Below are 19674 nucleotides of genomic sequence, written 5' to 3'. Positions count from 1 at the left end.
ACTCAGATTTGAACCTGGGTCTTCTGACTTAATGCCAGGGTATCTCCCCTTTGTTTTTCAAAGGGGCCACTGCTGCTGTTGATCACTCTAAGGATATGCAAGACATAAACTGGCACAAATTCACCCCCTTGACTTCTTCGTTCTTTTGTTCTTTTCCTTCATGTACTCATTCCACACACATAGTTGAAATACTCTAGTGTATAAAGCAGTCTGCTAGATGCTGGAGGTAAAACGTAAATGAGATATGGTCCTCACCCTCACTTTGACTGCAGTCTGTTGGAAAGAGATACAGACAGAGCTGTTGGATCATAGAGTTGGAAAGGAGGTTGGAAGTCAGGCAGTCACCTCCTAATAATTGCACAGATAGCAAAGATGAGCACTAATAACCTGGAGTTGCTTGTGACTTCTGTGGAAGAGTAAAAAATTGAAATGCTTATACATGAAAACAGACTCATTTGCAAACATTGACCACTGATATGTCCTGTGATTTTTCTCTGAAGTATTATTTGCATTAGTAATTTTTGACCCTAGCTTTGGAATGCTCTTTATTAAAGGATTATTACACAATTTGAAAAACAATTTAAAATTTTAAAAAATAATTTGTTAGAACCTTATGGACCAGAAGCAATTATTGAGAGACAAAGGAGCAATTGCTTTATTATATTTTCTCATTATATGTATGAAGGTGGGCATTATTGTCTTTGTAATACAGAAAAGGAAAATGAGTCTCCAAGAGGTCAAGTAACATGAGCAAAGTCACATAGCTAGAGATCACGCTGGGATCAAAGCTCAGGTGATCTGGCATCAAAGTTGGAATTATCTATTTATACGAGACCATTTTCTTTTTTTTTTTTTTTTTTGAGACGGAGTCTCGCTCTGTCGCCCAGGCTGGAGTGCAGTGGCGCAATCTCGGCTCACTGCAAGCTCCGCCTCCCAGGTTCACGCCATTCTCCTGCCTCAGCCTCTCCGAGTAGCTGAGACTACAGGTGCCCGCCACCACGCCCGGCTAATTTTTTTGTATTTTTAGTAGAGACGGGGTTTCACCGTTATACGAGACCATTTTCTAATAGAATTTTCTTTTCTGGAATTGTAAGATTCTAGCATGGCATAATCAGTAATTGTGTGTGGCACTCTGTCAGCACCAGATGGCAAGAGTCTTTGGTATGTCCATTCAGGAGCTATGCAGACTGGAGCATTTGTAAAGCTTTCAGTACAGAGATGGGGGGAGATCACAGCAATTCAGTCTAGTCCATAGAAGTCTTGGGAATAGAAGCTATCAAAATGTTCACAAAGATGAGGTGCTGGCTGGGCGCAGTGGCTCATGCCTGTAATCCCAACACTTTAGGAGGCTGAGGCAGGCGGATCACTTGAGCCCACCAGCCTGGATGACATGGCAAAACCCTATCTCTACAAAAATTAGCCAGGCATAGTGGCACATGCCTGTAGGCCCAGCTACTCAGGAGGCTGAGGTGGGAGTATCGCTTGAGCCTGGGAGGTCAAGGCTGCAGTGAGCCATGATCGCACCACTGCACTCTAGCCCGGGTTACAAAGTGACACCCTGTCTCTCTCACACACAAAAAGAGATCAGGCAATATTGCTCTCAACTGTGCCAGGAGATATCTCAAGATTGTTCCCTTTCCTCTGGCGATCTGAAAGTGCCTCAGTCATAGTCTCTGTCAACCCAGAATAATGCTTCTGTGTTACTTTCCTTGGCTTTATTAGCAGCACAAGAGAAGGAGTGTGTGTGTGTGTGTGTGTGTGTGTGTGTGTGTGTGTGTGTGTGTTGTGCTTCCATAATATACATGTGTAAGTAAAACTAATGAATAAAAACTTAATAAAATGGATAAACTGAGGCTTTAAACTATTCCTGAAGGTTGAATAGTTTGATTGTTGGATTGAGTGTTTGATATTTAGGATGACACTGGTTTTGGCTTAGTGTATACAGGGATGCCTCACCTATGTTAGCAGGCTCTTGTGAGAGTAAGATGGATGCAAAACTGCTTGCAGAGAGTTAGTCACATTAACCAAGTGTGGCTCTGATTACTTGAGAGATGCTACCTCTAATCAGACATTTCCCTGGTCAGTACTTCTAGAGGAAAGTATGTGATTTAGCTCTAATTTGAGGATGGTTTATCAATTAGTAGTTAAATTACCTCCTCAGCAAGGCTAGCATTTTGAATACAGTATGTTCAATTTGCATGTGGTTAGATGGTGTCAGATTCTTATTTCCTTCTGTGAAGCATGCTTTAGAACAAACTGTGCTTCTAGTAGTTAAATACACAATATTATTTGTGTTTAGAGATGGTTTTAAATTTGTGTTGTGGCAGCTTTCTTAGAGGACTAATTTAAGAAGGAAAAGAAAAACACAAGATGATACTGTTTTAAATGCCTGGGAAAGCTACAGTGGTCTCCTGATGTCATTTGTTTCCACAGCAACAGAAGGCCTTCAAAACTTACTTCCAGCCTAGGGAATCACTGTTCCCTGCCCATTTCTTCTTATCTGATGGAAGTAGTCTCAACTAGTGTATTTGCACCCACCTGCACATACACAGATCTGCCACACATGCAGTCTCTTTCCTGTGCCTGGAGCTTCACACACACAAAACTCTTCCAAGTTTAAATTAGTTCTCTTTGGCTTTTTTTATCCTTCAATATCATCAAATCACATTTTTCAAAATGTCTATCACTTGTAACTATTTGTGAATGATTTGGTCACCATTTACTTCCCTTTGCGAATCATGAACAGTTTTTTCTTGGGGCTCTGAGGCACCATTCTGTCTCTGGAAGACCCCTGAAGGGGTGGTATATGAGTTACCAAAAATGATGATGCATTCTTGAGCCCTGGCTAAGCTTGTCCTGTACATCCCGAGGCAGTTCACCCCTCGCTCCTTGCATGGCAGACTTCTTGAGTTACTTTCTTAATTTTTATTTTTTGTAGATGTGGGATCTCTCTATGTTGCCCAGGCTGGTCTTGAACTCCTGGGCTCAAGCAGTCCTCCCACCTCAGCCTCCCAGAGTGCTGGGATTACGGGCATGAGCCACCGCGCCCAGCCACTTTCTTAATTTTTAAAAATCAATTAATAACAAAGTAATCAATTGAACATTCTTATGAAAGATTCACAGATATGGTTGAAAACTACTTAATTAACACCACCCCTAACAGGTTTGGGTCCCCTTCCTAGAGAGGAGTTATTATAATACCATTATAGTACCTGTAATTCATTTATTGAGTCTCCTGCTGTTAGATTATTATTGTTTCTGTTTCCCATTTTTACTGTCCAAAGCAGTGCCACGGCCGGTCACGGTAGCTCACACCTGTAATTTCAGCATTCTGGGAGGGCGAGGCAGGCAGATCGCTTGAGCCCAGGAGTTTGAGACCATTCTGGGCAACATGGCAAAACCTTGTCTCTACAAAAAATATTAAAAATTAGCCAGGCATGGTGGGGTGTGCCTGTGGTCCCAGCTACTCTGGAGGTTGAGGTGGGAGGATCATACGAGCCTCGGAGGTCAAGGCTGCAGTGAGCCGTGATTGTGCCACTGTACTCTAGCCTGGATGTCAGAGCAAGACCCTGTCTCAAAAAAAAAAATATATATATATATATATGTGTGTGTGTGTGTGTGTGTATATATGTGTGTATATATATGTATGTATATATATATGTGTGTATATATGTATGTATATGTGTGTGTATATATGTGTGTATATATGTGTGTGTATATATGTGTGTATATATGTATGTATATATATGTGTGCATATATATATGTGTGTGTATATATATATATGTGTGTGTATATATATATGTATATGTGTGTGTGTATATATATATATATATGTGTGTGTATATATATATGTATATGTATGTATTTAAAAAGCAGTGCTGGCCAGGCACGGTGCCTCACACCTGTAATCTCAGCACTTTGGGAGACCAAGGCTGGTGGATCATGAGGTCAGGAGTTCGAGACCAGCCTGGCCAAGATGGTGAAACCCCATTTCTACTAAAAATACAAAAATTAGCTGGGCGCAGTGGTGGGAGCCTGTAATCCCAGCTACTTGGGAGGCTGAGGCAGGAGAATCGCTTGAACCCGGGAGATGGAGATTGCAGTGAGCTGCGATCATGCCACTGCACCACTCTTATCTTGGGCAACAGAGCAAGACTCCATCTCAAAAAAAAATTTAAAAAGTAGTGCTGTAATGAGCATCCTTGTACATGGCTACTTGTGTGAATTACCTTCCACCTGGGTTAATAAAAGGCAACCAGGATTTTGTTTTGGGGGGTTGGATTTTTTGGTTTGGGGAAGTTATTTTGTAATTATTATTATGTATCATACTGTATCGTCGCATGTCCCAGAGTGAATCAGATACTATATCTAGTTGTGTTTGACTTCCTCCTTAGGATCCGGAAAGTATGGCAGAGGAGGAAGTGTTCTGTCAAGAATGGGATTCTGACCATCTCACATGCCACAGTAAGTATGTTTCTTAATTTACCCTGCCCATTGTTATGTTTTCTGGCCTCATGGGCCAGAAAGCAAACACGATTATGTACTCAGCAGTAAAAATTGGCACAAATATATTTATGCATTTGGGTCAGATCATTTTAGATATTCCTTTACCAAAAAAAAAAAAAAAAAGTTTTATCTTGTCCTGTGGTGGTCTGCACCATTCTTTGGCATCACTAGAAATGTGTTTTTTTGCTCTCTCAAAATGAATAGGGTATTTTGATTTTGTAATCTTATCTTTTGGGAAATGATTGTTCTGAAAAACCTAGGTTTTTTAATTATAAAGATGACAGAGGCTGTTCTTTGCATGTAAAAATAATGTAGGAAACATAACAGTAGTTGTAAAAACCTTGGTGGTAATCAAAGAAGCGCAAAGTAAGTTTTGCCCTTTTTAAACCAACAGAAAACTCTTTTCAGTTCTTAAGGATGCAGAGATTGTAGTGGAAAATGTACCAAGCAGGAATGGAAATGGCAAAGTATATGCCAGGACTTTTTTAATGTGCTTGCTGTTTAACCCAGTAATCTCAGTTTGGATTTTAAAAACTCATTAAATTACAGTATCCAGTGCCAAGTGATGTCCTTGGGGCACTGCTCAATGAATTGCTAGCAGAATAGTAGAAATGAGAGATGAGCATTTATTATGTTGGCAATTTTGTATGACTTACAGCTGACTTTAGATATCTATCAGGGAGGAAAGGAAGTACCACTTACCTTCATAAATTTTATTTCACTTAATCCTTCCAACAACCCATGTGGTATAATAACCTTCATTTTACAGATAAAGAAACTGAAGCACAAAGAACAGCTATAACTTGGCTAGTTACTCACAGAATTGGAAGTTCAAACTCGGGTGTCTGTCTGACATTAGTCCTTGTGGCCCTTCTCTCTCTTCCTGCAGAACCCATCATCTTACTAGACTGTAGCGCCCCCTTGGGCACTTACCTAGTCCTGTTCTTCTATCTTCAGCCTCTCACACAGAACTTGACATACAGAAGGCTCTTAGTACACACTTGTGGCCCAGTCCTTTGTGGTAAATGACTGCACACATCTTAAAGATTGTTGTCCTTTATGGAACTCGAGCAGTTGCATTGTCTCTGTCCGTTGCCCCTCACAGCACACTTTTCAGTGATTCTTCGGAGGAATTCCTCAGAGGTCTGCGATTTCTCTCAAACAGCCCAGCTGAGATTTTTAGCTGTCATGCCAGTTGTGTCCAGCTACCCATCTGATATCAGAAATCCTGTCCACAGACTTGGATCTGTTTGTAATTATGATTGAGGCTGTCTAACAATTATTCATTTCTTCATCAATCTGTTTTGTTTTTTTTGTTGTTGTTTTTTTTTTTGAGACTGAGTCTCGCTCTTTTGCCCAGGCTAGAGTGCAGTGGTGCAGTCTTGGCTCACTATAACCTCCGTCTCCCGGGTTCAAGCGATTCTCCTGCCTCAGCCTCCTGAGTAGCTGGGACTATAGGCGCCTACCACCACGCCTGGCTAATTTTTGTATTTTTAGTAGAGACAGCGTTTCATTATATTGGCCAGGCTGGTCTCAAACTCCTGACCTTGTGATCTGCCCGCTTCGGCCTCCCAAAGTGCTGGGATTACAGGTGTGAGCCACCGCGCCTGGCCCTTCTTCAGCAATCTTTTGTTAAGCTTCCATTCTGCCATGTTCTGGCATAGGCATCAAAGATGCATGGATGAAAAATTAGGTAATTTTTACTTTCTTATATTTAATTCCATACAGGGACACCTGTATATACCAGAGTGAACATTCCTGATCCTTTGACTATATAGATGGTGAGTTGTTAGTCAGTTACCATGTTTTTGTTTTGTTTTGTTTCATTTTGTTTTGTTTGAGACAGGGTCTGGCTCTGTCGCCCAGGCTGGAGTGCAGTAGCACGATCTTGGCTTACTGCAACCTCTGCATCCTGGGCCCAAGCCATCCTCCCATCTCAGCCTCCTAAGTAGCTGGGAATGCAGGCACACTTCACCACGCACAGCTAATTTTGGTATTTTTTTGTAGAGGTAGGGGTTTTGCTATGTTGCCCAGCTGGTCTCGAACTCCTGAGCTTAAGTGATCCACCCGCCTCGGCCTCCCAAAGTGCTGAGATTACAGGCATGAGCCACCGCACCTGGCCAGAGTTACCATGTGTACCCTAACTCTCTTTACCTTCTGCTGCAGAGCTCTCCCCTTGGATTTGTGAGGCTGTAACAGTCCTCACTAGGCATTTTGAGAAGTTATATGATGGTTTTATCATGTATCTATTTGTTTTTCTTAGGAATCTGCTGTGGAAGGCAGTGCAGAGTGATGGGAGATCATATAGTTGATGAAGTGAATCAGTGGCACTGCTTAGCGGTTATATGACCTTGGGCAATTTGCTAAAAATAAAATAAGTTCCCTTCCCCCTCCTGATTTTATTCCTGCCAAAACACATTGTTGTGGCCAAACCAACCGTTTATAGGCATTCTTAAGGCTTGAATTAACAACAAGTCTCATCACCCACATTGTTTAATGGCTACGATAATCAACTATGGCATATGTCTGATTTGAGTCTGAATGCGAACTTTGCCATTTACTTTGTGACCTTGAGAAAAGTATTTAACACATAAAGATTATATGAGGATTCAGTGAGATAACATGGCATGTGTGGCCGTTCTGTTAATAGTTATTACTGCTATTACCATTAGTTTATTGGATGTTGCTGGCAATACTGAAATCTGTTGACAAGCAGACCCTGCTGCTACAAACATCAGCACTCTCCTGCCCCCAGAGCAGCCTGGAGGGAAATGGCTTACTCTCCTAACTTCTGATTCCCTCCTGCTGATTTATGCTATTCTTTTCCCCACTTTTCACTGGCTTTGGCCCAGACCTTTTTTGCTGCCAGTTACATCACTCATAATCACATTGCTGCTCCCACAGAAAGGTCTCTAGCCAGTTTTAGCTGGCTTTTCCTGACTTTGCAAACACCATTGATTATAATTAGATTGAAAATCAAGGCCAGCAGTTTTCTGAGAAAAACATAAAGGGCTTCTTTGAAAAAGTGGGGAGAAGAGCCTTTGTTGTCAGAAAACTTGAGGTGTTTGGGACACATGAAAATTCTTTGGTTTGAAGGCCCTCATCAGTGTCACCTTTGCAAATTGTTCTTATCAAAATGATTCAGGAGAAGGCAAGTATACATTTAGATTAATGGTGCAGGGTTTGTTGGCTTGGCCACCCAAGCAAGGTCTGCACCAGAGGTGATTCATCTCCCTAGCTTACTATTCTAAGGAGAAATACATTTCTGTGTACACCTGAAAAATTGTCAGCCCATCCGTAGAAGATTTCATTCATAAATTCTTTGCTTTTCATGTATCTATTAAGACAAAAAAAATTTTTTTACCAACTATTCAAAGTAATGCAGCACTGTGGGAACCAAATTTAGTGTGAATCTGAGAATTTGCTGTAACAGTAGTAATATTGATCATAGCAGCTTCCAACTATGGACCATCTAGTATGTTCTAAACACAGTGTAAGATGCTTTCATTTCAAAATACCAGTTCCAACAAATCTTTGGCAAACATTTCAGTTAGCCTCAGGCCAGGCGCGGTGGCTCATGCCTGTAATCCGCTCATGCCTCAATTTGGGAGGCTGAGACAGGTGGATCACTTGAGTCCAGGAGTTCAAGACCAGCCTGGGCAACGTGGAGAAACCCTATCTCTACAAAAAAAAAAAAAAAACGCAAAAATTAGCTGGGCATGATGGTGCACACCTGTAGTCCTAGCTACTCGGGAGGCTGTGAAGTGGGAGGATCGCTTGAACCTGGGAAGCAGAGGCTGCAGTGAGCCAACATTGCACCACTGCACTCCAGCCTGGGCGACAGAGCCAGGCCCTGTCTCAAGAAAAAAAAATTTTAGTCAGCCTCAAAACTTAAGTATAAAGCTTATATGAAGCCACTAAACTATTATAATTTCTATAGTTTTGAATTGTTTGCTTTTTCTAACTAAAAGCATTATGGTATACATAAATATCATAAAACAAATTACAACAGAAAGTATAAGAATTATAGTTGACATATTTATTTTAGTAATCTTGAAAAATCAATTTCAAAAGTATAAGCAGCTATGTTCTTCAAAAACTCCGCTCCCTGAATTTATTAACCACAGTGTCACATTCTGTTTGAATAATGGGTAGTAAAAAGAAAGAGAACTACCATTTATGGAGCACTTAGAATGCGCCCTGCACTTCATCTTCAAGATGGCCCTACAAGATAGGCATCACTATCTTCGTTTCTCACCATGCTGGAAGTTCCTAGGAGGTAGGGACCGCATCTTACTCATCTTTGAATTTTCAGTACCTTCCACATTGCCTGACGTGTACTTAGTGCTCAGTGAATACTTTTCTAATGAGACTGCATTTTATAGATGAAGCTCAGAGAGGTTAAATCGCATGCTAAGGGTCATGAAGTTTGTAAATAGCTGGACCAGTTTTCCAGCCTTAAGGCCTGTACCCTTTGTACTGTATCATAGGAGTTTTTTTCCCTCAGATGCCAGATTGTTGTTAGGTCTTTGAAAGTTTCATGAATAACAGTTCTTTGCAGTGGAACTCCTTATCTTGGCCTTACCTTGATACTCCTTGAATTAGTCAGGGGTGTTAGGGTAGAGAAGGCTGTAAGGGATTCCAGGAAGGGAGGAGAAGGAGAAGGAGGAGTACTAGTCATGAAGATAAGAATTTATATTTGAATCTGAAACTGCCTAAATAATACATTACATCTTTCAGATGCCCTTATTATTAACACGGCGATTATTAAATTTATTGTCACTTTTTTCTCAATCAACCAACACCAACAGTATTTTTAATAGCACACAGAAGTTAATTAAGGTCTGGTGTTTTACTCAAAAGGGTTGGAAATCCAGCTGGCCTCTTTAGAGGTTCCACCTCTTAGGTGGATAATGTGTGTGTGTCCACCTGCTTGATGGGCTGATCATTTTAAACAGGGGGAGAGTCAGACCACATCCTTTTGAGTCCATCTGCAGTAAATGCCCATTCAGGATCTTATTGTATGTGCCTTTTATTAAGCTACTTAACTTTTACTACTCATCTGTAAAACAGAATAACAGTACCTGTCTTCCATGTTGTGAGAATTAAATAAGATGATGCATTTAAAGCTTTGCAGAGCCTGGACCGCAATAAGTGTTCCTTAAACTTAATAGCTGTTGTCATCTCAGTGAGCTGAAGTAGGATCACAGCATCTGGAAACCTGGAGCCAGACTGCCTAGACTTGAATTTCAACCCTGACACCGAATCTCCTGAGGATTTTCCATCTAAATGAAATGGGGCTATTAATAAGGCCTAATTCATAAGCGATTGTAAAGATTAAAGGAGTTTATTGATTATAAATAATTAGAACAGAATGTAGGGCAGAATTAGTGCTCAATAAATGTCAGCTATTATTATTACTACTTCTCTAATGTATAACTATCTCCATTTTAAACTGTGGTTTATTGGAATTCTTTTTTTTTTTTTTTTTTTTTTGAGATAGCATTTCCCTTTGCTGCCCAGGCTGGAGCACAGTGGCACCACCTTGGCTCACTGGGCTCTCAAGCAATTCTCATGTGACAGCCTCCTGAGTAGCTGGGACTACAGGCATGCATTCCATAGCCAACTAATTTTTAGTATTTTTAGTAGAGACGGGGTTTCACCATGTTGGCCAGGCTGGTCTCAAATTCCTGACTTCAAGTGATCCGCCCACCTCAGCTTCCCAAAGTTCTGGGAGTACAGACATGAGCTGCCGCACTTGGCCATTGGAATTCTTTTGTATTGCTATTTTCATTACTACTCTGTACTTTACAGAGCCCGTTTGGGGTACCTCTTTTCTCATAGGAATTTAATTTCTGACTGTTAGGGATTAACAGCAGCTCTGTCACCTTCCATGGCATTTCACTAAAGCAAGAATTGGATGTGTCTCTTCTCCCTTTCCTTTGCATCTTTGGATCTAAGATCTGTTGTTTTCTTGCCCTATCCAGAGCCCTGAAGATAACATTCAGCTGCCAGGGCTTTAAAAGAAGCACTGAAAGCACATACAGGAAACAGGAAGAGACCTGCAAAATGGATTGCTCTCTTCTTTGCCATTAATACATTCAGTAACCTTGTTTCTGTTACTGGCCTTTGGAGCTCTCCTTGGCTGTCCTCTGATTCCGTATCTTTACTCTCATTGTCACTGAAAAGAGAGAATGAGAATATTTTTCTTCACTCCAACAGATCAGAAAGCAGCACTGTCAGTTGTAAGAGGGCGAACTTTGGAGCCAGTTAAACCCAGGCTCACAAATTTAGAAAGTGTGACCGTTTGGTTAGAGTATATGCTGTTGGTTCTTAGCATATACAAAGGTATATGCTAAGGGGTAAAAAGGTTTTTTTTACTTTTACTAAGGGGTAAAAAAGCTTTTTTAAAGTCTTGATTTACAAATTTGAAGGTATAAAACCAAGGAACCTGCAGTTTGACATCAGCTGTGATGTTACCTCCTGCCCACATTCCTAATATAAGAAATAATAGATTTCTTAAAAATGTTTTAGGCCAGGTGCATTGGCTCTCACCTGTAATCCCAGCACTTTGGGAGTCTGAGGCTTAAGTCCAGGACTTCAAGACCAGTCTGGGCTACATGGCAAAACCCCATCTCTACAAAAAAAAAAAAAAACACAAAACTTAGCCAGGTGTGGTGGCACATGTGTGTTGTACCAGCTCCTTGGGAGGCTCAGGCAGGAGATCACTGAAGCCCAGGAGGCAGAGGTTGCAATGAGCCGAGATCACACCACCGTACCACACCCTGGGCGACAGAGTGAGACCCCATCTCAAAAAAAAAAAAAAAATTTTACTTTGACCTAATGTTCTGTTGTTAACAGCTGTGACCTTAAGGCTGAGTTAACCTTTTGGTGCCTTATTTTCCACATCTCTCAAACAGTAATAATAGTGGTACTTAGTTGTAGGGTGGTTATGAGAATTAAGTGAGCAAGTATATGTAAAACACATGGCATGGAGCCCAGCATGAGTAAATGCTGTGTTCTCATCAACATGATGATGCCCTCGCTTTAAAGACTGCCCTTTCTGTGTGAGGCTAATAAAAGCCTCAAACACATTTTGTCTCAGCCATTCACGAGGTCATGAGTTCAAGAACAGCCTGGCCAACATGGTGAAACCCCATCTCTACTAAAAATACAAAAAAAGTAGCCAGGTGTGGTGGCGCGTGCCTGTAATCCCAGCTACTTGGGAGGCTGAGGCAGGAGAATCGCTTGAACCAGGAGGCAGAGGTTGCAGTAAGCCAAGATCACACCACTGCACTCCAGTCTGGGCAACAGAGCGAGACTCTGTCTAAAAAAAAAGAAAAAAACATATACCATAGCTCAGATGTTTTACTATCAAATTAATGCATTTTATACAACTATTCCAAGTCTGAAGGTTTTTGTTTTATGTACCCTTGTTGGATAACATGACATAAAGTGGCAACTGTAATTAAATAGGAAATGTGAATTTAAAAATTCTTCCTGTATTGGCCCAAATATTAAATAGTAGGTACTCAATACATATTTGCAGAAATGCCTGCATGGATGACTATCCAGCACATTCATTGGATGCAGTAATATCAGCCCCACGTCTTAGCAGGAGCCCCAGTAAGCTCTTTTTTTCTATTTGCATTGTAGCATTGATTGTTTGATGTTGATTTGAATGGAACATCCTCTCAAAAGTAAGGTAACAGATTCCTTGCTGTAATGAAAGATATTTTCTTGGAGATCTCCATTTTCAAATATTTCTTTCTCACATATACATACATTCTGCCAACTGGAAATGAGTCCCTTTATTAAAATGATTGGGAGATACAGTGATAAATGTTTCACAAAAAAATTAAATGATTGAGAGGGTTAAGGGAATTCAGTCATCTACTCTAGAATGAATTACTTCAGTTAGATAATCACTAATCTTTTTCAATGTCTGAAGGATCACGCAGGGGATGTGAGAGCTTTAGTTGTGGCCACAGAGTAATAAGTTTGGAGTTTGGAACGTGCATCTGGAGGGAAAACGAGGGAACTGGCCATTTAAGGGCAGTAAGAACCAGAAAAGGCAACACAGTAAAGCTGTATTTTGACTGACTTTGTAAGTTTTCCAAGGGCTTGGCTTGACAGGGAAACAGTGTGATAAGTGAGAAGAGATTTGTTCAGAATTCAGCTTTGCCTTTTACTTTTTGTAAAACATAGGTTAGTTTACTTCACCTTCCTGATCCTTGGCTACCTCATTTATGAAATGGGTTTGGGAACAGTACCTAACTCATAGAGTCATTGCAAAAATTAAATAATAGAATTCATATAATGTACCTGGCAGTTTAGGTACTCAGTTTTTTAAAAAATTGTTACCTTTTATCTGTTTGGAAGGCCAAAAGCCAATAGTCTTGATTGCTAAAATTCTAGAGATAAGATCTCTCTGCAGTGGTACGTGTTCAGCATGTACCTTAATTTCTTGCCAGGGTTGTGGTTATTGATTGTATGCCAAAAATATATGTCCCTGTAGGGCACAGTAGGTATCTAAAAAAATATTTATTGAATGAAAACTTCGAAATGACCATAATGGTCTGAGCAGCTGTGTTTTCAGACACTAGCATAGGAAGTGAAGAGAGCTTTGCCATGTTATTTTTACCTCTTTCCACGCGTCAGCCTCGTCCCTGCTGGGTCAGGCCTATTTTCCAAGTAATTAATGATGTTCACTTCTTGTTTGTAAAGCAGAGCAATTCAGTAAGATGATGGGAGGAAATAATTTCATTTCTGGGTACTAATTCCAGTAGCGGCTGTTTTCTGCTAACTGAGAAATATGCCTGTGCTAACAGCTTTACACTTCCAGCAAAAACAATGGAACCATGGTGCACACTAAGCTAAGACAAATGTGCGGTGTTTATTTTCTTTTAGGAAACACAGAAACATTAATTGGAATTGACTCATTCTGTTTCTGCATACATTTCTACTTACATATTTGATGATTTTCCTAGCTAAACAGCCACTTTCTATTATGTCAGAGGGATATCTTCATCACTTCTCTTCATGAAATGTACCCAGAGCTTCCCTGATTGAAACATTTTCAAAAATCAAAAACTTGAATAGGTTTGCCTTTTGTCTGAGGGTGTGTAGGGGAGGGGTGTGTAAAATGAAGACATCTGTGTATATTGTTAATTGGAAAAACAGTTTACAAAATAGTATATACAAGTTGAACCAACATATGTCAAAAAAAACACAGACATCTCACACACACATCTTGGTAAAATTAAGGTATTAACAGTGATTATTGCTGCATGTAAAAGTGAGATTCTAACAACTAATGTTTGGTTTCTTCTTTGTACTATCTCTGTCTCGTTTTCTTCTATGAATGTGTTTTATTTTAATGAGAAGTAAAACCTATAAAAGGACAAGCCTCAGAGTTTGAAGGAACAGAGTTGTAGAATCGTCAGTTTTGAAAAGTGTCATAACTATATTTAGAGAAGCTCTTGTAGCTTTTGAAAGAGATGCTGCTCAAGAGAGCCTTCAGGAACAATGTGTTCCTCCACTCACCATTCAAATTCCTGGACTGAATAATTCACATACTAGGTAATGGTTACTTGTGGAATGATGCATTAAAAGTCTCCTTTTCTAGCTGTCTTAAGCCTGTGGCCACCAGCACCGCTACCGTACATAGCTCTAATTCAGGCCCTCCTCATTTAATTGCTCATCTTCCTTACTCTCTCAGCCTCTCTCTGCCTCCTCTACCTCTCCTACCAACCCCCCCGCACCCCGTGAAATACAGATCTAACTGGTCACTCTGCTTTCTCCAGTAGATTGCCAGAGTCATGGATAGGAATGTGAGTTTCTTAGTGTCACATGTAGAGTCTCCTTTCCTGTATGTTCAGTGTCACCTCCTGCAGCTTGTCCCCTCCTATGTCCCAGACCTTTGGACCTGCTCGTCACACTTGTTTGTGTTCCCTCCTCCAAGTCCTCTCTGAAGGTTGAGGCTGCCTGTGTGGAACCTTGCCTACATCTTTGGTACACACCCTTGAGCTCAGGTCCCTGGGCTCCCTGGGCCCCCATACGTAATCAAGTCTGTTTCCACAGATATTTAATGGCATGGACCATGTGTTTTTCAGATGTGCTTGGAATGTGGTAGAGGCTTAATAAATATATGATGAATGAGTAAGTAGGAATTTCAAAGTGGCTTCTAAAGTTTCTCTTTTCCCCAATTATGAAAGTAAGTACTTAGAGGAGAATCAGATAACCCAAGAAGATATTAAAATAGAAATTAATCTTCAGAGCTTTTGCTCCATTGACCTCTAACCCTTACTGTAATCAGGAGGAAATGTTCTTGTGTGCTGGGCATCCAGGTGTTATTCCCCGAGCTATATCAGATTACTTTCTTTCCAGGCTGGACTGCAGAGTGACCGCAGAAGGGAAGGAGTGGGGGCACTGACCCATCCAAACCATTTCCTTACCAAGAGAGCTTAGGAATGTTACTTAACCTCTCTGTGCCTTCATTTCTTCACTTAGTAAAAGAAACTAAAGACTTCCCTCACAGGTAGTACATGAGATAGTATATGACATAAGATGCCTGGAATGTAGTCATTAATTTAGTAAATATTTATTGAGGGCTGGGCACGGTGGTACATGGCTATAATCCTAGCACTTCGAGAGGCTGAGGCAGGAGGATCACTTGAGGCCGGGAGTTTAAGATCAGCTTGGGCAACAAAGCAAGATCTCATCTCTACAAAAATTTTAAAAAATTAGTCAGGCATGGTGAGGCATGCCTGTAGTCCCAGCTACTTGGGAGGCTGAGGCAGGAGGATGCCTTGAGCCCAGGAGTTCAAGGCTGCAGTGAGCCATGATTGCAACACTGCATTCCAGCCTGGGCAACAGAGTGAAATCCTGTCTCTAAAAAATACATATTTTTTAAATTAGCCTCGTGTGGTGGCATGCGCATATAGTACCAGTTACTAGGAAGGCTAAGGTAGGACAATCACTTCAGCCTAGGAGGTCAAGGCTGCCATGAGCCATGATCTTGCTAGTACCTGATATGTGCCAAGCACATTTTAATGAGAAAAATGTATGTGTCCTTAGTGAGAAGGAAGACAGGAACCAAATAAGGAGTGTTAAGAGCCAGAAAGAAAATACAGCAGGGTGTACATAAATGGAACATCATGGGGAAGTGGTCAGTCCAGGTACTGCCCCCTCTGAGGAGGTGCTGATTGATGAGAGTCCTGTAGGGAAGTGAGCAGGGAGCTCTCCGAGGGCCTGCAGGAGTGTGTGAGCAGCAGGAGGGACCAGTACCCCTCCTCAGCCAAAGGAACAACTCAGAGTGACAGGAGCTGAGTGCGAGAAGGGGCCTGCGGTTGGTGCCTGGAGGTCATGGTGCAGATGTGTGTTTATTCTGAGCAGGATGGGAATCAACAGCAAGGACTCAGTAGATGCATAGACGTTTCCAGAGTTTCTCTTCTGTTTTGTTTTCTTTTTTCTCTCCTGTACTTAAACAATATGAAAGCATTTCCTAAACTGTTCCACTGTGGTGTAGCCCAGAGTAAATCATTTAGTTTTACTTCAATTTTAGTCTGCTGAAATCCCAGGAAAGATTATACCGTCTCCAATCAATATACCTATAAATTAGTACTAAATGTCAAGAAAGTGCTTTGAAATTTTGGAAAGTTATACAAACATCTGAAGTTACAATTATTACTGTAGTGATTTCTGTGCTTCAAATGCCTTGGTTTTTGGACTTCTGTGGAACATACCACTCCCCTCTGATATTCATGGGCTCAACCCTGGGTATGTCAGCTGCTTAGACAGTCAAAACTTATGTGTACTTGGCTCCTCAAAGTCACATTTGGGATGATGGCCATTTGTCAAGTGCCTCACTGGCAGCTCAGTTTGGAGAAGAACACTATGTGTAGGCAAGATGTGCCTGTGTCAAATACGGTTCATGTTAATATAGCAAAAGTCAGTCTAGTAGATTTGACAAACTTCTAAGAGAATAAACATCATACGTCATCACCACTGAAGTTGTGGGTCAATCATGGAATGACTTAAACCGTATAAATTCCTTATCAGCAAAATACTTTGAAATAGTCCGTGCTTAGAAATGAGAGGTGAGGAGGGTGGGAGGAGGGAAAGGAGCAGAAAAGGTAACTATTGGGTACTTGGCCTAATACCTGGGTGATAAAATAATACGTACCACAAACCCATGTGACACATGTTTACCTACATAATAAACATTCACATGTACCCCCAAACCTAAAAGTTTGTTTTTGTTTTTTTTTAAAAAAAAAAAAAAAAGAAAGAAATGAGAGCTGAGACCTGAGGCCAGCATGGTGCCTCACGCCTGTAATCCCAGCTGAGGCAGACAGATCACTTAAGCTCAGGAGTTTAAGAGCAGCCTAGGCAACATGGAGAAACTGTCTCCACAAAAAATACCAAAAAAATAATAATAACCAGGTGTGATGGTGTGCATCCGTAGTCCCAGCTACTTGAGAGGCTGAGGTGGGAGGATCGCTTGAGCCTAGGAGGTTGAGACTGCAGTGATCTGTGATCACCCCACTGCACTCTAGCCTGGCCGACAAAGTGAGACCCTATCTCAAAAAAAACAAAAAGGAGAAAGAAAAAGAAAGAAATGAGAGGTAAATGGTGCTGTTTAACTTGCCTGAATGCAGTTAATACTCAGCTGAGTGTATGGTTTTTTGTTTTTTGTTTTTAAGATTTATATCTACTCTTGGTCGTATCTGTTGGTAAGATTGTTCAGAAACACCGGAGAAATCTAGATTTTGGGAGAATTAAAAAATAAAGTTAACCTTCTGTCACATTCAAATGTGAATAGTGTCTAAAAATTACTAAATTTTTCTTTCTTTTTTTTTTTTTGAGATGGAGTCTTGGTCTGTCACCCTATTACCCAGGCTGGAGTGCAGTGGCATGACTTTGGCTTACAGCAGCCTCCACCTGTCAGGCTCAAGTGATTCTCCTGCCTTAGCCTCCTGAGTAGCTGGGATTACAGGCGTGTGTCGTCATGCTTAGCTACGTTTTGTATTTTTAGTAGAGATGGGGATTTGCCATGTTGGCCAGGCTGGTCTTGAACCCCAGGCCTCAGGTGATCCGCCTGCCTCAGCCTCCCAAAGTGCTGGGATTACAGGCATGAGCCACCACACCTGGTCAGCTTAAAAATTATTAAATTTTTCAAAGGCAGTCCTTCTCTACTTAAGAAACCTGAAACCTCTTATTATGCATAATCAACTTAAGCTTGGGAAGTTCTTCCTTATTTCTGGCCCATATCTTCTACAATTGGAGTGTATTTCTTTTCATCTGAGCTAATGGAAAACAGCTGCCCAACCTTGCCAGTAACAACCTTCATATACTTGAAGATGGTGATTAAGTCACCCTCTAGCTTTCTCTCTTCTGTACTAAGTAATGCCTCTAACTCATCTTCAGAGTTTCCATTTTCCACCCTTTTAATCATCTCTTCATCTCCCCAAGCTTTTCTGCATCCTTCTTTAAATGTGGTTTCCAAATTGGAACATAATATCGTAGCAAGAGTTGTTCTCACCATTAACTGGGTTGCTGCCTTTTCAGGTGGTCATATGCCATTGTCATTTATATGAGAAAGTCAGCAATTTTATCAACATCCAAAAAGATGAGATGTAGAACTAACAGTTCTTTTTACAGTGAGCTAAGCCTGCTTCGTGGCTACAGATTCTGATTTTGGAGTCTGAGGCCTTTAGCAACCCAAACTTCAGCTGTTGTCTTTTTTTTTTTTTTTTTTTTGAGACGGAATTTCACTCTTATTGCCCAGGCTGGAGTGCAGTGGCGAGATCTCGGCTCAGTGCAACTTCCACCTCCCAAGTTCAAGTGATTCTCCTGCCTCAGCCTCCCAAGTAGCTGGGATTACAGGCACCCGACACCACGCCCAGCTAATTTTGTATTTTTAGTAGAGACAGGGTTTCTCCATGTTGGTCAGGCGGGTCTCGAACTCCCGACCTCAGGTGATCCACCCACCTCAGCCTTTCAAAGTGCTGGGATTACAGGCATGAGCCACCTTGTCCGGCTCTTCAGCTGTTGTCTAAGAACAACTTGCAGGCCCACAAGCTCCTGCCTCCCCTTCTAGGTTTGGTGACAAGTTCTGAAGTACAGGAATCTTCCCAAGCACTGTTTCCTCTTAGGCAAAATTCTCTTGTACTTGACTTCTGGTTCCATTTCTAAATCAAAGGTACATGCATTGAACATGGAATCCCCTGGGGTCTCTCACTTCCTCCCCCAAAGCAGTTTGCTTTGGAACAGATAGATATGGGACAAAGGGCATTGTTTTCTATGTCTAATCTCATTGAAATCATAGAAGGAGAAAGATCTTGAAAAATGGTCCAGAGAGCACAGGAAGATAAATAGAAATTGCTTAATGCCTATTATTTAGAAGGAGAGGTGGCAGTGTGTCATTGAAGTTGAGCCTGTCTGTTGTTTCAGGCTCACTGATGTGACTTGTCTCTAACTCTCTCCCCCTCTCTTTTCCCTGAAAATTTTAATTCCTCAGCTGGAGATGCACCTGGTACTAGGATTTTCAGAACCACAGCTCTCAATCGAAACAGAGATATAGGTCCAATTAAAGAGTTTCATTGCTTATTTCTCCAGGCTTCTCGTGTTCGAGCACAGCCCAGCCCAGGCACTCAAACATTTCATTCCTTGGTCAGCTTCTGCAGGAAGCAGGGATGCTAGTATCAGCCATTGTCCAGCATGTGACCTTGAACATGGGCAGGCAGGAGAGTGTTTTGACCAGTGTGAATATGTGGTGAGAATTCCTAAGTTAGCATGACTATCTAGATACCATAGGGTCTGTTTTATATGTGTGACCAAGAGATTTGCTGATAAGTTATATGAAATCCTTATCAAATTTTCTCTGTCTCCAGCTATTGGGGTTCATTAAGCATTGCCTCACAGGTAGTAATTGTCATTGTACTTCTGAGAGAGGTAATGTAAATTTTGCATCACAACCAAAATTTGTTGAATCTATGGATACCTGGGAGATCAATTTGGGGATGATTGATTACTGGGGTCATTTTGAATGAATAAATGAAATATGGCTCAGCTACATTTCATAGTAAGATACAGCATTAAAAGTGCCAACTGTTGGTGCTTAGGTATGTGTAGGTTCCAGAAAGGTGCATTTCCATGGACCA

At 41.2% G+C, this 19674-nt stretch overlaps 1 protein-coding gene across 9 annotated transcripts in view; it reads left to right on the top strand.

Annotated features, from left to right (window-relative positions):
• The window catches only part of ASAP1 (ArfGAP with SH3 domain, ankyrin repeat and PH domain 1), a 395575-nt gene that overhangs the window by 290466 nt on the left and 85435 nt on the right, over positions 1-19674 (top strand). For all 9 annotated transcript variants that reach the window (XM_055287244.2, XM_055287246.2, XM_055287247.2 and 6 more), the window contains one exon: positions 4396-4465. In XM_055287244.2, coding sequence (XP_055143219.1) covers positions 4396-4465 — 70 coding nt within the window. The remainder of the gene's footprint in view (positions 1-4395; positions 4466-19674) is intronic.

Source organism: Symphalangus syndactylus, chromosome 7 (genome assembly GCF_028878055.3).
Source record: "Symphalangus syndactylus isolate Jambi chromosome 7, NHGRI_mSymSyn1-v2.1_pri, whole genome shotgun sequence".
Lineage (NCBI taxonomy): Eukaryota > Metazoa > Chordata > Mammalia > Primates > Hylobatidae > Symphalangus > Symphalangus syndactylus.
The sequence above is the reverse complement of the archived record's forward strand: the minus strand, read 5'-3'. Positions and strand labels throughout refer to the sequence as shown.